This window comes from Trichomycterus rosablanca, chromosome 9, assembly GCF_030014385.1.
Source record: "Trichomycterus rosablanca isolate fTriRos1 chromosome 9, fTriRos1.hap1, whole genome shotgun sequence".
In the NCBI taxonomy this organism is placed as follows: Eukaryota; Metazoa; Chordata; class Actinopteri; order Siluriformes; family Trichomycteridae; genus Trichomycterus; species Trichomycterus rosablanca.
In genome coordinates this window covers 13,898,048-13,919,535 of record NC_085996.1, presented here as the reverse complement: position 1 = coordinate 13,919,535, position 21,488 = coordinate 13,898,048, and the positions used below count along the sequence as shown (strand labels likewise).

Sequence of the window (21,488 nt, the reverse complement as noted above, 5' to 3'; positions counted from 1 at the left end):
TATGTGTGTATGAATGGGTGTCTGTCCCTAAACCACTGAATGAAATGCCAAAGGCAGCTCACTCGCGGCCCTCACGCTATCTTTCCTGTTCGCCGGCGCCACATTGGTGTCAGAAGTGGGATTGTGGCATTTGGGTGGTTCGGTGGGCCAATATGCCCGGTCTGTCTGAGTGCGCTAGCCCAGGTGGCTGTAGGAGCAGGGTGCCCGGTCCAGCAGTGGGTGGAAGAGCGGCTCGGCAGTGTAATGGAGTGCGGTCCGGACATGGAGCCACCCAGTGGACGCTGGTGAGTGGGTCACCGGGACGGTTGACCATTAGGGAGGAAGCAGTGTAGCGTCGCCACTGGGGGCCGGCACCCAGAAAGTCTTGCGGCAGAGGTGTCTAAGTTCACCGTAGCCGTGTATCCCGTTGTTGGGAGTGGGGTGGCTGCGGTGAGGGTTAGGTAAGTAGCTTATATGTTTGTCTGTTGTATGAATGTATGTGTGTATGAATGGGTGTCTGTCCCTAAACCACTGAATGAACTGCCAAAGACAGCTCACTCGCGGCCCTGACGCTATCCTTTCTGCTCGCCGGCGCCACAATATCTTTAATTGCAATTATGACTAATCAGAACTCAAATCGAGATATCTGTAATTTACTTTATGACTAGTCATAATTTAATTGTAGATATCTGAAATGTACGTTTGAGATAGTCAGTAATTAATAGCAGATATCTTGAACTGGAGCCTCCATACAACTCAACGGTAAAACGTCATTCATACTAGTAGTAGTCAGAATGTAATTAGAGATATCTCAAATTGGTATTTTACCTAGTCGGAATATAATTAGAGATATCTTAATTAAGTAATATGTCTCGTCAAAAACGAATTACAGATATATGTAATGTAAAGGTGGTGAAGCCAATTTTATGTTAAAACGGCCTGCCATACTGGGCATGCTATAAGGCTGCTGAAACACTTGACCAATCAGAGCACTCAGCGAACCCGACGCGATTACAGAGGCGGGGCATCGCACCAGCGGCTCTCTGGTCTTATTGGCTGTTTGGAACTGAGACCATGACACGAAACCAATTACAATCCTCGGTTCATATGACGTTTGATGAGATTCAAAGGGATTTGCTGTGTCTGTGTGAAGGCGGATTGAGGAGAACAGCGGTGCGCATCAGAGCCGTCAGATCCACCAGATCCACATACTGCAGCTGCCGGTATTTACTGAGCACCGTTACTAACAGTGTTTAATATTCTCACAGCGTATGTTTCACTGAAACAGAGAACATGGATATCCTGAAGTCTATAGGTCATCCTGAGGAAATATACAACCTGTTCAGGTTTAAAATGGGAGGCTGTCGCACTATAATGCCCAAATTGGATTATGTGAGTAAAGACTTCAAATCTATTTTCGTCAAAAAGTAAACCGACAGTTCTTTATCTACCTGCAAAAGACATTTAACACTGATTCTAATTATTAATATATTGTAATAATGTTCTTTTTTCTATCTATCTATCTATCTATCTATCTATCTATCTATCTATCTATCTATCTATCTATCTATCTATCTGTCTATCTGTCTGTCTGTCTGTCTGTCTGTCTGTCTGTCTGTCTGTCTGTGTCTAACTAACTAACTAACTACCTACCTACCTGTATATCTAACTACCTACCTGTATATCTACCCCACTAACTACCTACCTACCTGAATATCTACCTATCTAACTACCTGTATATCTAACTACCTACCTACCTACCTACCTACCTACCTACCTACCTACCTGTATATCTATCTACCTACCTACCTACCTACCTACCTACCTATATAACTACCTGTATATCTAACTACCTACCTTCCTGTATATCTACTTATCTAACTACCTACCTACCTGTATATCTACCCCACTAACTACCTACCTACCTGAATATCTACCTATCTAACTACATACCTACCTGTATATCTACCCCACTACCTACCTACCTATCTACCTACCTACCTACCTACCTACCTACCTACCTACCTACCTGTATATCTAACTACCTACCTACCTGTATATCTACCCCACTAACTACCTACCTACCTGAATATCTACCTATCTAACTACCTGTATATCTAACTACCTACCTACCTGTATATCTACTTATCTAACTACCTACCTACCTGTATATCTACTTATCTAACTACCTACCTACCTGTATATCTACCCCACTAACTACCTACCTACCTGTATATCTACCCCACTAACTAACTACCTACCTGTATATCTACCCTACTAACTACCTACCTACCTGAATATCTACCTGTCTAACTACCTGTATATCTAACTACCTACCTTCCTGTATATCTAATTATCTAACTACCTACCTACCTGTATATCTACCCCACTAACTACCTACCTACCTGAATATCTACCTATCTAACTACATACCTACCTGTATATCTACCCCACTAACTACCTATCTACCTGAATATCTACCTATCTAACTACCTACCTACCTGTATATCTACCCCACTAACAACCTACCTACCTCTATATCTACCCCACTATATATATATATATATATGTATATCTAACTACCTACCTACCTATCTGTATATCTACATATCTATACACACTATACACATGACAAACATTCTCAATAATTTAAAAATGCAGTCTAAAACTCATCTTTTTACTTTATCTTTTATTTAGTAGGCTATCTGTCTTACTGTGTTTTATTATTTTTATTGATTTTACTTTATTGTCTTTATTATAATAAAGGCCATTGTTAAAATAAAAATTGAAATATTCAACCTTGAGAAAAAAGTTGTAATATTTCAAAAATAAAGTCAAAATATTTTAAGAGTAAACTCACGGTATAATGGCCAAAGGGTGTGCAAAAGGTAGATTGCAGCCTCGTCTATGTTGTAGTTAATCTCAAACGGGTTAGATGGGATTGAGTCAGGGCTCTGTGCAGGCCAGGCAAGTTCTTCCACAACTTACATGACCATGCCTTTACAAATCATGCTGGAACAGAAAAGGGTCTTCCCCAAACTTTCCACAAATAGTGAATGGACTATTCCCAACTGTGTCTTTGCATGCAGAAACATTAAGAGTTCTTTTCACTGGAACTAAGCGACCTAGACTAACCATCCTGTGGTTTCCACAGCAATACGTCCACTTTTCACAGTTGATTGTGGAATATCTAGGAGCCATAATAATAGGTTGGTCCTAGTTACAGTTGCAAGAAAGAGAATGTAGAAGCTTTTTAATTAGCATCACATGGGTCCAGGGCTACCCTGAAACACACCCTGGAGAGGGCGCTTATCAATGCAAGGTATCACACACTGATGAACTCATGTAACAGCAGTTTGTCAAGATGTGTGTTTTACTTTGGCCACAGTTTAAACCACATTAGACTAAGTAACTTGTTTATTTATTCATTCATTAATTTCTATCAACTGTTTCATGCTGGTCAGTATCATTATTCTGTACAGCTCAGCACATTCATTTAAATGGACATTTTTGGCATTTAACAGACGCCTTCATCCAAAGCAACTTACAATATTGTGACAGTATATTGTCTAGGCAGTTGAGGGTTAAGGGCCTTGCTCAAGGGCCCAACAATGATAACCTGGCAGTGGTGGGGTTTCAACCAGTGACCTTTTGCAACAACTACCCCTCATTCAGTCACTGAGTTACACCTTGGAGCAGTTTAGCTAGCATCCAACCCAACTTCTGCATGTATTTGAAAGGTGATAGGAAACCGGAATACCTAGAGAAAATTCCACAAAGACATGGGAAGAACATACCAAATGCTGCATATTAAATGAAACAGATGTTGCAAAAACTCAGGCACCAACTGTGCCATAACACATCCTGACATAAACACACCCTGGACAGGATGCCAATCTATTTTAGGGTATTTTTTTATTATTATTTATTCAGTCTTTTGTTTATGATTTTTGGATGTCACCTAGCGGTAGAAATTGGCATTTTTATGTGTCCTCTAAAATATCAGACGACAAAGCAGCAATAAACTATTTTTTTTATTTTCATTAATTGCTTTATTCTGGTTAGGGTGGCGGCGGGTCCTATCTATCTATCTATCTATCTATCTATCTATCTATCTATCTATCTATCTATCTATCTATCTATCTATCTATCTACCTACCTACCTGTGTATCTACCTATCTAACTACCTACCTACCTATATATCTAACTACCTACCTACCTGTATATCTACCTATCTAACTACCTACCTACCTATATATCTAACTACCTACCTAACTGTATATCTACCTACCTACCTACCTACCTACCTACCTACCTACCTACCTACCTACCTACCCACCTACCTACCTACCCACCCACCTACCTACCTACCTGTGTATCTACCTATCTAACTACCTACCTACCTATATATCTAACTACCTACCTACCTGTATATCTACCTATCTAACTACCTACCTACCTACCTATATATCTACCTACCTAACTGTATATCTACCTACCTACCTACCTACCTACCCACCTACCTACCTACCTACCTACCTACCCACCCACCTACCTACCTACCTGAATATCTACCTAACTACCTACCTGTATATCTAACTACCTACCTATCTAACTACCTACCTATCTGAATATCTACCTAACTACCTACCTACCTGTATATCTAACTACCTACCTACCTACCTACCTACCTACCTACCTACCTACCTGTATATCTGTCTGTCTGTCTGTCTGTCTGTCTGTCTGTCTGTCTGTCTATCTAACTGTATATGTACAGTTAGGTAGGTAGGTAGTATATGTACAGAGCAGCAATAAACTATTTTTTTTAATTTACATTAATTGCTTTATTCTGGTTAGGGTGGCGGCGGGTCCAGTGCCAGTCCAACCTCTACGTACACACACATATATACAGTTTTGAGCCCACAGTCCTGGTCAAGTTTTGTAAAACTGGAAATATGTTAACACATTATACTGGAAAAGAGGAGCTCTTGAAGACTAATTATTTTATCTATATTTGTGGTGTGGCTGAAATCTCTGAACTTTAAAACTGAGTTTGTTTACTTACTTTTGGCTTTGTTTACACCTGGCGTTTGCCGAATATTCGTTGTCATTAGACCTATTTAAATATGTTGTTTATGGCGGCATATTGACAGGAGTTGGTGGGAATAGAACAAATGAGCGTGTGTTTTGGCTCGAATGGGCGGTAACGATGGTGGAAGGGCGGAGGTACAGCAATAACAAAGTGCGCATGCAGTGTGCGCAGATCTGCAAATGATCTGTAATCGCGTTATAATTCCCAATCTGTGTCTACATGCGTTTGTAGATCAGTTGTATTACTGCGCTCTGTGTAGACCTCGCGACTTCGAGATTTGTACTTCCCTAACTGCTATGACTTGTTGAAGTTGCATATGGCAGGAGTTTGTTGCAAAAGCACGGCGCCCTTCTCCATGTTTAAGCGCAGTTTGTCGGTGAGAGGTTCGGCCTCGTCTCCGCGAACCGCGCACATACCGACCGCGAGGAGAAGAGGCGCTCATGAGGGCTGTGTTGTGCTCCACCGTCCGCTTCATTTTAATAACGCTGTCTGCGTTCACCGACACTCAGCGCATTTGTTCTTCTCTTCTGGACAGGAATCCATGAGCGAGAGTCTGAGGACCTGCTACGTTTATCTGAACCAAACCAGTAGAAGTTTTGCAGCAGTGATTCAGGCCCTCGACGGAGAACTGCGGTAAGAATTCACTGCACTTTACATGCTTTACCTCCCTATATAAACATATGCAACTTTCACTGCACACACTGCACTTTACATGCTTTACCTCCCTATATAAACATATGCAACTTTCACTGCACACACTGCACTTTACATGCTTTACCTCCCTATATAAACATATGCAACTTTCACTGCACACACTGCACTTTACATGCTTTACCTCCCTATATAAACATATGCAACTTTCACTGCACACACTGCACTTTACATACTTTACCTCCCTATATAAACATATGCAACTTTCACTGCACACACTGCACTTTACATGCTTTACCTCCCTATATAAACATATGCAACTTTCACTGCACACACTGCACTTTACATGCTTTACCTCCCTATATAAACATATGCAACTTTCACTGCACACACTGCACCTTACATGCTTTACCTCCCTATATAAACATATGCAACTTTTACTGCACACACTGCACTTTACATGCTTTACATCCCTATATAAACATATGCAACTTTCACTGCACACACTGCACTTTACATGCTTTACATACAGAGGTGTGTCATTACCTCCCTATATAAACATATGCAACTTTCACTGCACACACTGCACTTTACATGCTTTACCTCCATATATAAACATATGCAACTTTCACTGCACACACTGCACCTTACATGCTTTACCTCCCTATATAAACATATGCAACTTTCACTGCACACACTGCACTTTACATGCTTTACCTCCATATATAAACATATGCAACTTTCACTGCACACACTGCACCTTACATGCTTTACCTCCCTATATAAACATATGCAACTTTCACTGCACACACTGCACTTTACATGCTTTACCTCCATATATAAACATATGCAACTTTCACTGCACACACTGCACTTTACATGCTTTACCTCCCTATATAAACATATGCAACTTTCACTGCACACACTGCACTTTACATACTTTACCTCCCTATATAAACATATGCAACTTTCACTGCACACACTGCACTTTACATGCTTTACCTCCCTATATAAACATATGCAACTTTCACTGCACACACTGCACTTTACATGCTTTACCTCCCTATATAAACATATGCAACTTTCACTGCACACACTGCACCTTACATGCTTTACCTCCCTATATAAACATATGCAACTTTTACTGCACACACTGCACTTTACATGCTTTATCTCCCTATATAAACATATGCAACTTTCACTGCACACACTGCACCTTACATGCTTTACCTCCCTATATAAACATATGCAACTTTCACTGCACACACTGCACCTTACATGCTTTACCTCCCTATATAAACATATGCAACTTTTACTGCACACACTGCACTTTACATGCTTTACATCCCTATATAAACATATGCAACTTTCACTGCACACACTGCACTTTACATGCTTTACCTCCCTATATAAACATATGCAACTTTCACTGCACACACTGCACTTTACATGCTTTACCTCCCTATATAAACATATGCAACTTTCACTGCACACACTGCACTTTACATGCTTTACCTCCCTATATAAACATATGCAACTTTCACTGCACACACTGCACTTTACATACTTTACCTCCCTATATAAACATATGCAACTTTCACTGCACACACTGCACTTTACATGCTTTACCTCCCTATATAAACATATGCAACTTTCACTGCACACACTGCACTTTACATGCTTTACCTCCCTATATAAACATATGCAACTTTCACTGCACACACTGCACCTTACATGCTTTACCTCCCTATATAAACATATGCAACTTTTACTGCACACACTGCACTTTACATGCTTTACATCCCTATATAAACATATGCAACTTTCACTGCACACACTGCACTTTACATGCTTTACATACAGAGGTGTGTCATTACCTCCCTATATAAACATATGCAACTTTCACTGCACACACTGCACTTTACATGCTTTACCTCCCTATATAAACATGTGCAACTTTCACTGCACACACTGCACTTTACATGCTTTACATACAGAGGTGTGTCATTACCTCCCTATATAAACATGCAACTTTCACTGCACACACTGCACTTTACATGCTTTACCTCCCTATATAAACATGTGCAACTTTCACTGCACACGCTGCACCTTACATGCTTTACATACAGAGGTGTGTCATTACCTCCCTATATAAACATATGCAACTTTCACTGCACACACTGCACTTTACATGCTTTACATACAGAGGTGTGTCATTATTTCTCTATATAAACATGTGCAACTTTCACTGCACACACTGCACTTTACATGCTTTACCTCCCTATATAAACATGTGCAACTTTCACTGCACACACTGCACTTTACATGCTTTTTATACAGAGGTGTGTCATTACCTCTCTATATAAACATGTGCAACTTTCACTGCACACACTGTACTTTACATGCTTTACATGCAGAGGTGTGTCATTACCTCCCTATATAAACATGTGCAACTTTCACTGCACACACTGCACCTTACATGCTTTACATGCAGAGGTGTGTCATTACCTCCTCCCTATATAAACATATGCAACTTTCACTGCACACACTGCACTTTACATGCTTTACATACAGAGGTGTGTCATTACCTCTCTACATAAACATGTGCAACTTTCACTGCACACACTGCACTTTACATGAAGAGGTGTGTCATTACCTCTCTATATAAACATATGCAACTTTCACTGCACAGGCGGGTCTTTACCTTATAACCTTAGTTTACCTTTCCTTTACCTTATAAACATATGCAACTTTCACTGCACACACTGCACCTTACATGCTTTACCTCCCTATATAAACATATGCAACTTTCACTGCACACACTGCAACTTACATGATTTACCTCCCTATATAAACATATGCAACTTTCACTGCACACACTGCACTTTACATGCTTTACATACAGAGGTGTGTCATTACCTCTCTATATAAACATATGCAACTTTCACTGCACACACTGCACTTTACATGCTTTACATACAGAGGTGTGTCATTACCTCCCTATATAAACATGTGCAATTTTCACTGCACACACTGCACTTTACATGCTTTACATGCAGAGGTGTGTCATTACCTCCCTATATAAACATATGCAACTTTCACTGCACACACTGCACTTTACATGCTTTACATACAGAGGTGTGTCATTACCTCCCTATATAAACATATGCAACTTTCACTGCACACACTGCACCTTACCTGCTTTACATACAGAGGTGTGTCATTACCTCCCTATATAAACATATGCAACTTTCACTGCACACACTGCACCTTACCTGCTTTACATACAGAGGTGTGTCATTACCTCCCTATATAAACATATGCAACTTTCACTGCACACACTGCACTTTACATGCTTTACCTCCCTATATAAACGTATGCAACTTTCACGGCACACACTGCACCTTACATGCTTTACATACAGAGGTGTGTCATTACCTCTCTATATAAACATGTGCAACTTTCACTGCACACACTGCACCTTACATGCTTTACATACAGAGGTGTGTCATTACCTCCCTATATAAACATATGCAACTTTCACTGCACACACTGCACTTTACATGCTTTACCTCCCTATATAAACATATGCAACTTTCACTGCACACACTGCACTTTACATGCTTTACATACAGAGGTGTGTCATTATTTCTCTATATAAACATGTGCAACTTTCACTGCACACACTGCACTTTACATGCTTTACCTCCCTATATAAACATGTGCAACTTTCACTGCACACACTGCACTTTACATGCTTTTTATACAGAGGTGTGTCATTACCTCTCTATATAAACATGTGCAACTTTCACTGCACACACTGCACCTTACATGCTTTACATGCAGAGGTGTGTCATTACCTCCTCCCTATATAAACATATGCAACTTTCACTGCACACACTGCACCTTACATGCTTTACATGCAGAGGTGTGTCATTACCTCCTCCCTATATAAACTTATGCAACTTTCACTGCACACACTGCACTTTACATGCTTTACATACAGAGGTGTGTCATTTCCTCCTCCCTATATAAACATATGCAACTTTCACTGCACACACTGCACCTTACATGCTTTACATGCAGAGGTGTGTCATTACCTCCTCCCTATATAAACTTATGCAACTTTCACTGCACACACTGCACTTTACATGCTTTACATACAGAGGTGTGTCATTACCTCTCTATATAAACATGTGCAACTTTCACTGCACACACTGCAACTTACATGCTTTACCTCCCTATATAAACATGTGCAACTTTCACTGCACACACTGCACTTTACATGCTTTTTATACAGAGGTGTGTCATTACCTCTCTATATAAACATGTGCAACTTTCACTGCACACACTGCACTTTACATGCTTTACATACAGAGGTGTGTCATTACCTCCCTATATGAACATGTGCAACTTTCACTGCACACACTGCACTTTACATGAAGAGGTGTGTCATTACCTCTCTATATAAACATATGCAACTTTCACTGCACAGGCGGGTCTTTACCTTATAACCTTAGTTTACCTTTCCTTTACCTCATAAACATGTGCAACTTTCACTGCACACACTGCACCTTACATGCTTTACATACAGAGTGGTGTCATTACCTCTGCATACATCGATAAGGCATAACATTATAACCACCTTGCTAATACTGTGTTGGTCCCCCTTTTGCTGCCAAAGCAGCCCTGCAACTGTGATGCACTGTGTATTCTGACACCTTTCTATCAGAACCAGCATTAACTTCTTCAGCAATCTGAGCCACAGTAGCTCGTCTGTTGTATCGGACCACACGGGCCAGCCTTCGCTCCCCACATGCATTAGTGAGCCTTGGCCGCCCATGACCCTGTCACCGGTTTACCACTGTTTCTTCCTTGGACCACTTTTGATAGATACTGACCACTGCAGTCTCGAAATAGTAACCTCACCCTTGCTGAAGAAACAATTTAGCACACTATTCAGCATATGGTGCTATATTTAGCATACAGCCGCTCTATTATGCATTGCATATACCTTATTACAGAGAGTGCAAGTGTTTAATTTCTACTTTTTGATGCAAAGTGTTTCATGTCTGCGTGTTTCTCTTTCTTAGACATGCAGTGTGTATATTCTATCTGGTTCTCCGAGCTCTGGACACTGTGGAAGATGATATGACGATTCCTCTGGAGAGGAAGGTTCCACTACTGCATGACTTTCACACTTTCCTCTACCAACCAGACTGGTGCTTCACTGAGAGCAAAGAGAAAGACAGACAAGTTCTAGAAGATTTTCCCTCGGTAATATACAAATATATACCAGAATTTCCTTAATCACGGTAGCTGTACTACCAATAGTGTGATGTGTAGAAGAGTAGTGGAGACACAGCAGTCGTTTGAGAATATTACTTTTTTTTTTCTTCACTCAGATTTCAGTCGAGTTCAGAAACCTGGGCCCGGAATATCAAGATGTTATTACGGACATTTGCCATCGAATGGGGGTCGGCATGGCGGAATTCCTTGAAAAGAAAGTTGGCTCAATGCAGGAGTGGGATAAGGTAAACTATCAAGTATTTACATAAAGGCTGTGCATATACAGGGATTAGGGCAGGGGTGTCAAACTCATTTTCACCGAGGGCCTCATCAGCATTATGGTGGCCCTCAAAGGGCCGATTGTAACGTATCCTGCTGTGATTGCAGTCTGCTGTTTTTCTTAAAGGCTGAATTCTGCATTTATATTGTCCTCCTTTACCACAGACACGGCCTCATAACACAAGAGATGCACCGGATTCATTTTCATTAAATTTCCTCCTTCTGCTTAATTTTCTTACTTATCTTCTTGTACATTTTGGGATCATGTGTAAATATTTATTAACATCAACTACTGGCGGGATGTGTCACTTTGCAGGTCACAACATCAGCATGCATTTTGAGAGGTGCAGTTTATGTAGGATTTTACAGTGTATTTTTAAGACATCATTCTGCCCTCACTAATAGTTTATCCCCCTTTCTCAGCTAGACAGCGAGACAGACAGAGACAGACATCTCCCTTCAGAATACAGTCGGTTTTATTTGCTTCCCAGCTGTGTGATACACTGTGTGCATCAAAATAAAGTAAAAATACAAACAATAAAAACAATATAGAACCTAATACAGTAAAAGCACACAGCTGTAGTCGAGTGTTACATCTGGTACAATATGAGATTTAACCAAACGTAACATAGCGCTAACGAGTTAGCATTCGGTGTAAAGATACTAATTGCTATAGTAACGGTAACAATTGTATTTAATTACGGTGAATTTGTAACTAAAACGCTGTGATATACTCACTAAACATTTACAAACAACTGAGAATATAAACGCCACTACTTACAGACGATGCTTCTGTATTATATTGCAAGATAATTATTTATATTTATTATTATTGTTTACATTACTGACCACGCTACCCCGCGTTCTTTTGCCGTAAAAGTCACATGGCTTCTAGCGAAGGTCAAAGTTAGTTGCCATGACTACGATGACAACAGTTGCCGATTTTAAAGGCGCAGGAATCCCATTAAAAATATAAGCGCGTCTTTGTAACGACTCGAACCATCACAACAATCGTACAGTCGTCTAAGCTCTCGCGGGCCACATGAAATGACGTGGCGGGCCGGATCTGGCCCGCGGGCCTTGAGTTTGACACCCCTGGATTAGGGGATCTTACACTTTGACACGCCCCTCCCATCACCATGGTGTATATGAATAGAAAGAAACCCCATCGGGCAGTGGTGTCCAAACCTCTTTCAAGGAGGGCCAAATTTGAAAATGTAAAAGTGCCCAAGGTCCAACAGTCCCTGATGACATTATTTTAAACAATAAAATATGCATATACACTGATCAGCCATAACATTAAAATCACCTCCTTGTTTTTACACTCATTGTCCATTTTATCAGCTCCACTTACCATATAGAAGCACTTTGTAGTTCTACAATTACTGACTGTAGTCCATCTATTTCTCTGCATGCTTTGTTAGCCCCCTTTCATGCTGTTCTTCAATGGTCAGGAGTCTCCCAGGACCACTACAGAGCAGGTATTATTTGGGTAGTGGGTCATTATCAGCACTGCAGTGACACTGACATGGTGGTGGTGTGTTAGTGTGTGTTGTGCTGGTATGAGTGGATAAGACGCAGCAGCGCTGATGGAGTTTTTAAACACCTCACTGTCACTGCTGGACTGAAAATAGTCCACCAACCAAAAACTTCCAGCCAACAGCGCCCCGTGGGCAGCGTCCTGTGACCACTGATGAAGGTCTAGAAGATGACCAACTCAAACAGCAGCAATAGATGAGCGATTGTCTCTGACTTTACATCTACAAGGTGGACTAAATAGGTAGGAGTGTCTAATAGAGTGGACAGTGAGTGGACACGGTATTTAAAAACTTCAGCAGCGTTGCTGTGTCTGATCCACCCATACCAGCACAACACACACTAACACCACCACCATGTCAGTGTCACTGCAGTGCTGAGAATGATCCACCACCTAAATAATACCTGCTCTGTGGTGGTCCTTTGGGGGTCCTGACCATTACAGAACAGAGTAAAAGCAGGTTAAAAAGTATGTAGAGAAACAGATGGACTACAGTCAGTAATTATAGAACTACAAAGTGCTTCTACGTATATGGTAAGTGGAGCTGATAAAATGGACAGTGAGTGTAGAAACAAGGAGGTGGGTTTAATGTTATGGCTGATCAGTGTAAATACGTCTGCATGTTCTCCCCGTGTCTGTATGGGTTTCCTCCGGGTGCTCCGGTTTCCTTCTACAGTCCAAAGACATGCAAGTGAGGCAAATTGGAGATATAAAATTGTCCATGACTTTGTTCGACATTAAACTTGAACCATGAATCTTGTGTAACCAGTAACAACCCGTCTTGTCCTGAATGTAACTAAAGTGTGTAAAACATGATGTAAAAATCCTAATAAAATAAACGAATAAACTTGCATTTATAATGTTTTCTGTTCAGTACTGTCACTACGTGGCTGGTCTGGTAGGCGTGGGTCTGTCTCGCCTCTTCTCTGCATCACAGCTGGAGGATCCCGAGGTGGGACGTGACGCTGAGCTAGCCAACTCCATGGGTCTCTTCCTACAGAAGACGAACATCATCAGAGACTACTTGGAAGACCAGCGGGAGGGACGCGTCTTTTGGCCAGAGGAGGTCAGTTTACTAATTGGCGATACACACACTTCTCTTTTCGTTATTCAGTATACTTTTTTATTGGGTGGCACGGGGGCTCGGTGGGTAGCACTGTCGCCGGTTTGACTCCCAGGTGGAGCGACCTGGGTCCTCTTACAGTCCAAAGACATGCAGTGAGGTTAATCGAAGATAAAAAAAGTCCCCCTAGGTATGAGGGTGTGTGTGTGTGTGTGCGTGTGCGTGTGCGTAATTTGCCCTGTGATACACTAGTGATCTATTTGGCATGTTTCCTGCTTTTTCCAGTATGCCCCAGTAATGCGCATAGTAATTTTGCTTTCTGTGTGTGTGTGTGCGCACAACAGGCATATAGTAAGTTTACCTCTCGTCTGGAAGACTTTTGCCAGCCACAACACCTGAGCTCCGCCCTGGCCTGCCTCAATCTGCTGGTGACCGATGCCCTACGCCATGTTCCTGATGTCATTGCCTACCTGTCCCGCCTTCGCAACCAGAGTGTCTTCAACTTCTGTGCCATCCCACAGGTAGGCATGTCAGATTTGGATCTACTATGCCTACTTGTCTTTGTCTTTGCAGACTATTTCCATTTCCCTCTACCTTCCTAAACATGCCAGTAGGTGAATAAGCTAGTCCTAATTGCCTCTAGGGCAGCACGGTGGCTCAGTGAGTAGCACTGTCGCCTCACGGCAAGAAGGTCTTGGGTTTGATCCCCAGGCGGGGCGGTCCGGGTCCTTTCTGTGCGGAGTTTGCTCGTGTCTGCGTGGGTTTCCTCCAGGAGCTCCGGTTTCCTCCCACAGTCCAAAAACATGCAGACAAGTTGATTGGAGACACTGAATTGCCCTGTAGGTGAATGTGTGTGTGTGCGTCTGCTCTGCAATGGACTGGCACCCCGTCCAGCGTGTTACTTTGTGCCTTGCGCCCATTGAAAAGCTGGAATAGGCTCCAGCACCCCCCCACCCCCGGTACCATAATTGGATAAGCGGTTAAGAAAGTGAGTGAGTGAGTAATTGCCTCTAGGTTTAAGTTGCTGAATGGGTGAGTTCCCTGTCCATTATACACACTTAATACTGGTCAAGGCCACAGTGAAATCAGTGGGTGTGAAATGCACTGGAATCACATGGTTCAATGCAGTAACACTCCCCAGACAGGATGCCAATTTAGCAGGGCCTCGGCCAACATCCCCTCAGGCACAGTCAATAATGACGGCATGTTAAGGCCTGACCGGTTGATAGCACAGCTTGGGATTTGAACCCTGGATCCCAGATGTGATGGGTTAGCGTAAATCACTTTTGCAACCATTTGCTACCTATTCCTCCTGGAGTAAACACATATAGATAGGGGAGAATATGCAAACTCCACACAGAAAGAACCCAGTCTGCTCCACCTGGGAATCAAACCCAGGACCTTCTTGCTGTGAGGCAACTGTATCAATATCAAAATCGTACCTACACTATATTGCCAAAAGAGAGTCGTCATCTTCTAGACCTTCATCAGTGGTCACACAGTCGCCCACGGAGCGCTGTCGGCTGGATATATATTTGGTTGGTGGACTATTCTCAGTCCAGCTGTGACAGTGAGGTGTTTAAAACACACACTAACACACCACCACCATGTCGGTGTCACTGCAGTGCTGAGAATGATCCACCACCCAAATAATACCTGCTCTGTGGTGGTCCTGTGGGGGGTCCTGACCATTGAAGAACAGGGTGAAAGCAGGTTAAAAAGTATGTAGAGAAACAGATGGACTACAGTCAGTAATTGTAGAACTACAAAGTGCTTCTATATTGTTAGTTTTTTAGGATGAACTCAAGTTTATATGCGTGTGAAGGCAGGCGAGCGAATACTTTTGGCACTATAGTGTATATCAAAATTTGAACAATAGCAATATAATGGGGGGTGGGGATGCACAAAGAAAACATAAACGAAACCAGTGATTTTCATTCAGTGCAGTGTTATTATTTCCTCAGGTGATGGCCATAGCGACACTTTCAGCCTGCTACAACAACCCACAAGTGTTCCAGGGGGTGGTGAAAATCAGGAAGGGACAGGCTGTGACGTTAATGATGGAAGCCACCAACATGCAAGCTGTGAAGAGCATCATTGCACAATACAGCCAGGAGGTACGATCTGTTTTATGTGTTTAATTACTGTTATTAGGAAACTGTGCAATTCTACAGTATATACAGTGTATTCAAGAGAGTATTAAGAGCCCTTGACGTTTGTACACTTATTTGTGCTTTATTGCTATTTTTTATCAAATTTGAAAATAGTTATAGTTAGGGTGGACCAACAGTCTGTTATGCTAGCCCACCATCTGAAAGTTAGGACTAATTCTCAGTGGTGCTATTGCCCGGGCAGCGTTACACAGACATAATGACTATGTCTGAGTGGGGGGTGTGGGTGGGGGTTTGTTGTGTTGGATTTGGCGTTGAGGGTTAGCTGGCGAAAGCCCAGTGATGGCAGTCCTGCCTTGCAACCAGTGTTTCCAGGTAGAACTGGATACAGCAGTTAATAAAAATGAACAAAGGTTGATATATATATACGTATATATATATACTGTATATATTAGGGCTGTCACGCGATTACAATTTTTAAAGAACAAAATTAATCGTAATTAATCGCAAACTAATAATTAAGCAAAATTTGAACAGTTATGCACATTGTTATTGCAAGAACGTGTTTACCAATAAAACATTCATAAAATATGATACAATTATTAAATCTAAATTCATTGTAGAAAGCACATTATCTGACAAAAGTGAGGATCTTTTCCTGTTCATGACCCTGACACTGAAAAACAGGTGCACCAACCATAATGTTTTGATCTAATATAAGGCATCAATAAAGCATCAAAACACAGATATGATTATTTCATAGATCTATTAAGAAAACCTTTTAATACTGTGTTTGTGCAGAAACAAGACTGGGAAATATTGTTCTAAATTACCATTTAAACACCTATAAATACCTGAAACAGTCAAGTTAGCAGACATTATCTATAAGTTATTGACTGTAGCTATATAAAAAAGTGTTAATTAAAACAGTCCATGTAAACACTTAGTCCATATAAATATCAGATACAAATGTGTTTTTAAAACACTACAAACATCACAAATATAAATCATGTTTACAACCATGTGATAGAATAACCTGAATAAACTGTAGAGATGAAGCATTACGCAGAGTTTCACTTCTTACCGGAGCGGAAGGAGGCGGAGCTACGCGGTTTTGATGGACAGGTCTAGCAGCCAATGGAGATACTCGTTACAAAGCCTGCGTGATTTCATTCATCTTTTCATAAACACGTAAAAATAGTGAAAACTGGACAGTTTAGTGGACAGTTCATGCGCTTTACATCCCAATTCATCTGAAATACAGTTAATTACCACAGAGACACACATGTATGTGGCACAAACAGTCAGTACAGACTGCATTTTTCACCTGCACGAGTCGAGTTCATACACTTGACGGGCACTGTGCACGGAGGGCCACACCCCCATCAGCATTATTCCTCAGCCCTGTGCAGGCGCCATCAGTCAGCCAGCAAGGGCCGCAGTCGCACCAGTTATGATGACCTATGATCCGACTTTCTTACCCCTAACAACCCTGAACAACAGCCAATCGTTGTTCATACTGCCGCCCAGCCCAGTCGGAAAGTCAGAGCTGAGGTTCGATACGATGTATTCGAAACCCCAACTCTGGTGAGCTAGCGTACTTTACCGCTGCGCCACCTGAGCGGCACGTGACGTCCCATTCTTAATCCATAGGGTTTAATATGATGTCGGCCCACCCGTTGCAGCTATAACAGCTTCAACTCTTCTGGGAAGGCTTTCCACAAGGTTTAGGAGGAATTTTTTACCATTCTTTCAGAAGCACATTTGTGAGGTCAGACACCGATGTTTGGGTCCTTTCTGTGTGGAGTTTGCATGTTCCCGTCATGTCTGGATGAGTTTCCTCCGGGAGCTTCGGTTTCCTCCAACAGTCCAAAGATGTGCAAGTGAGGTGAATTGGAGACTGTCCAGAAAAAAAACATTTTGTAAACAATTTTAAGGGACTTTATTTGGTGATGCTCTATACTACCAGTAAAATAATATAGCCGAAGAAGTTAATAAAAGGGCATTTGGGTGGCACAACGGTCTAATGCACTAGCACACCACTGCTGAGATCCCAGGCTGAAGTAATGCCCCCAATCTGGCCAGGCATCCAAGCAAAAAAAGAAATATATGGAACACCTTCAAATAAGCAAGCAGTGTTTCCAATTTTCCCTTCAGCACCTTACTTTCTTTATTTTGGGTGGAGCTGCATTTTGCATTACTGTACCATTGGGTTAAAATCCCAATTTCCATGTTTATTTAAAACTGTTGTTTTTCAATTATTTTAATTTTGATTCACCGTAATTTTATCCTCTCTTTCTAGATCCTCCAGAAAGTCTCGCCGTCTGATCCATCCAGGGCTGAAACGCTGCAAATCCTGGACGTGATCCAGGAAAAGACTCTTTCCGAGGCAACACTGCCCTCGCGCGCCCATCCCTTCTCACCGGTGTATTTTTCTGCAGCCATGCTTTTAGCTGCTCTCAGCTGGCAGTATCTTAATGCCACACAGTCTCCAGGCACCGCTGACATGCAGGGGAGCTGAATCGGTCCTTCTTAGCAACAAACCTTCATCCGAATCGAGCGAACGGGCACATCAGATGTTCGTCTTGAGCCGCATAGTGACGTTTGCATACGTGTGTTATCTTTACCCACAGACGTTATCCAGTCCAGTGTAACTTGGCACCGTTTACATTTGTATTTCCGGCAACATCAGCGTGGGTGCCGGACAGCACCAGGATCCAGGGTACCTTAGCTCTGTCACCTTTTTGTATGTTCTTTCTGTGTCAGTGTTGGTTACCCTGCAGTTACTTTCAGATGTGCAAAGTAAGCCTGGATGGATGGGTACCTTGTCCAGGGTGTGTTTTTGCCGTCGCCCTGATCATAATCAGGCTCAGGGTCAATAAAAATAAATAAATAAATAAATAAATATTTAGCATTCTCTTCGGTCATACATGTTCTATTCTAAATGATGCAGAAATGTCACTTTAATTTTAGCATTAGCTGGTTAGCTTTGTTTGACAATTTCTCTCTGGTAGTGATATTGGCCAATGTTTCCTTATGGCTGATTAGATAGTTTTGTTTAGGGAAACATGTACAGCTAGCTAATGTTTTTTATTGACTGCTTTAATTGAACTCCTTTTCAACTCTGAGTCAGTTGTTGTGTGGGATTGTTGTGACAGGATTAGCTATGGGTAAGACTCAGGACCACCACAGGGCAGGTATTATTTAGGTGGTGAATCATTCTCAGTCCAGCAGTGACCGTGAGGTGTTTAAAAACACCATCAGCATTGCTGTGTCTTATCCACTTATACCAGCACAACACACACTATCACACCACCACCATGTCAGTGTCACTGCAGAGCTGAGAATGATCCACCACTGAAATAATACATATATATATATATATATATCTATGAAAGATGGAGGCTCTAGCTGCCTTGAAGAAATTGTAAATGGAAAATGTTATATATTTATCATAGTAAATAATGTATATTTTATAATACATAGTATATGATTTATATTTTATATAATATACTTCAAGCAGCGCTAAAACTAAATGCAGCTATACCCACTGTTTTTGACCTCTCTGAAAATTGGAAGAGTTTACCACACAGCACAGGCAAAACCAAATCTTAAATTTGACAGTGTTAGAAATAGACTTACCATTTTATAAGTGTTTTGATGAGGTATTATGGTGATATGTATAGAACTGAATGAAAATATACAATAAGACGTTTAAAAAAAGCAGGACAGTAAGAATATCACGCACTCACTTTCTTAACCACTTATCCAACTGGGGTGTGTGTGTGTGTGTGTGTGTGGACTCCGCACAGAAAGGACCCGGACCGCCCCGCATGGGGATCAAATCCAGGACCTTTTTGCCGTGAGGTGACAGTGTTACCCACCAAGCCACCGTGCCGCCCAGTAAGAATATCAATGCACTTTAAAAGTACAATGAATGACAAAGAAGAGATCCTCAGCCAATTCGAACCTAACCTCTCACTCGAAGCGCAGAAAATCAAACTAAAGCTCTGTTATTTTGGACACATTATGAGAAGAACCACACCTGGAGGTGTTGAAAATACTTTAAAAGAGGAAGAGGACGACAGGCACAAAGATAATTGGAAACAATAACCACTAAAATTATCTATTGCGAAGCCTAAAAACTTAAACAGAAGTCAGGATGATATGGAGAAACACTATCCATATGGTCACCAGGAGTTGGAATTAATGGCACTTAATTAATAATAATAGCTGAGCCTTTGATGAATCTTCCTTTTTATACCCAATTATTATACCCTCAGTATTCAATCACCAGTTCACCTGTTTATTGTAGAATTTTTTAACACAGTGTAATGGAAAAGTTCCTAAAAACAGTTGACTTTTATTTTGCCCAACCCAATGTTTATAAATAAAAAGTGTAAGTTTGTTTATATAAAAAAATAAATAAAACCAGTCACACTGAAACTGTCTTTGTTGTCGCCAGTGCTGTTGTATAAGTTCTATAAGTTTGTACATAATCAAATGCAAAATGATAGATTTGTAAGTTTTTATTCAGAAAGGAATTAAAGTGTAAAATCTTTAAAAAAAGAAATAAAATGTCATAAATCATATGTTTGTATGTGTTTGGTATACAAAGGTACTGTATATGGCCACCAGTGAAAACTTCATCATTAGAAGACAACAGAAGAAATCATCATTAAGTACTGACTGTCATGACCTAAACCCCAATGAGCATCCACTCTATTAGACACTCTTACCTGGTTGGTCCACCTTGTAGATGTAAAGTCAGAGACGATCGCTCATCCATTGCTGCTGTTTGAGTTGGTCATCTTCTAGACCTTCATCAGTGGTCACAGGACGCTGCCCACGGCTGAATATATTTTTGGTTGGTGGACTTTTCTCAGTCCATCTCCAGCAGCGCTGCTGTGCCGTATCCACTCATACCAGCACCATGTCAGTGTCACTGCAGTGCTGAGAATGATCCACCACCTAAAAAATATCTACTCTGTGGTGGTCATGTGGGGGTCCTGACCATTGAAGAACAGCATGAAAAGGGGCTAACAAAGCATACAGAGAAACAGATGGACTACAGTCAGTAATTGTAGAACTACAAAATGCTTCTGTATGGTGAGAGGAGCTGATAAAATGGACAGTGTGTAGAAACAAGGAGGTGGTATTAATGTCATGGCTGATCGGTGTACATGTATGGCCACTAGTGAAAATGCTTCTATGTTGCATTTTTGTATGGAAAACATTGTAATACAAACTTCAAAACTTTGCAACAACCCTTGGAAGACAAGATCATTAAGAACTGACTGTCATGACCTAAACCCTAATGAGCATTTATACTCCCTAAGTGGTACAGTCCTAAAGTAGCCTGTAAGCATTTGCATTTTAATAAAAATATAACTATATTTTGTTGTTTTGCTTACAAGAAAATATGCTGCATTACTAATCTATACCACTACTACTGATAATAATGATAATAGCATGTGCATAAAATCA

At 41.2% G+C, this 21,488-nt stretch overlaps 1 protein-coding gene across 3 annotated transcripts; it reads left to right on the top strand.

Moving 5' to 3' along the window:
• The first annotated feature begins 412 nt into the window (after nt 1–412).
• Nucleotides 413–20,591, top strand: fdft1 (farnesyl-diphosphate farnesyltransferase 1). Of its 3 annotated transcripts, none has more exons than XM_063001928.1 (8): nt 413–440; nt 5,607–5,704; nt 10,816–10,999; nt 11,128–11,256; nt 13,702–13,893; nt 14,235–14,411; nt 15,855–16,007; nt 18,304–20,591. In XM_063001928.1, exons 2-8 carry the CDS (start codon nt 5,613–5,615, stop codon nt 18,520–18,522), a joined length of 1,146 nt encoding a protein of 381 aa, XP_062857998.1. In that variant the 5' UTR covers nt 413–440; nt 5,607–5,612; the 3' UTR covers nt 18,523–20,591. The 3 variants fall into 3 exon arrangements, with proteins under 3 accessions (XP_062857998.1, XP_062857997.1, XP_062857996.1); XM_063001927.1 differs by lacking the exon at nt 413–440 and adding an exon at nt 1,150–1,371; XM_063001926.1 differs by lacking the exon at nt 413–440 and having other exon boundaries at nt 5,297–5,704.
• The last annotated feature ends 897 nt before the right edge of the window (nt 20,592–21,488 follow it).

Bases quoted from the DNA above. Each gene is read 5' to 3' on its own strand.
- fdft1 (XM_063001926.1), top strand. From the start codon at position 5,388: ATGGCAGGAGTTTGTTGCAAAAGCACGGCGCCCTTCTCCATGTTTAAG. The intron at 11,257-13,701 runs GTAAACTATCAA...TTTTCTGTTCAG, and splicing joins CAATGCAGGAGTGGGATAAG to TACTGTCACTACGTGGCTGG. The intron at 16,008-18,303 runs GTACGATCTGTT...CTCTCTTTCTAG, and splicing joins TTGCACAATACAGCCAGGAG to ATCCTCCAGAAAGTCTCGCC.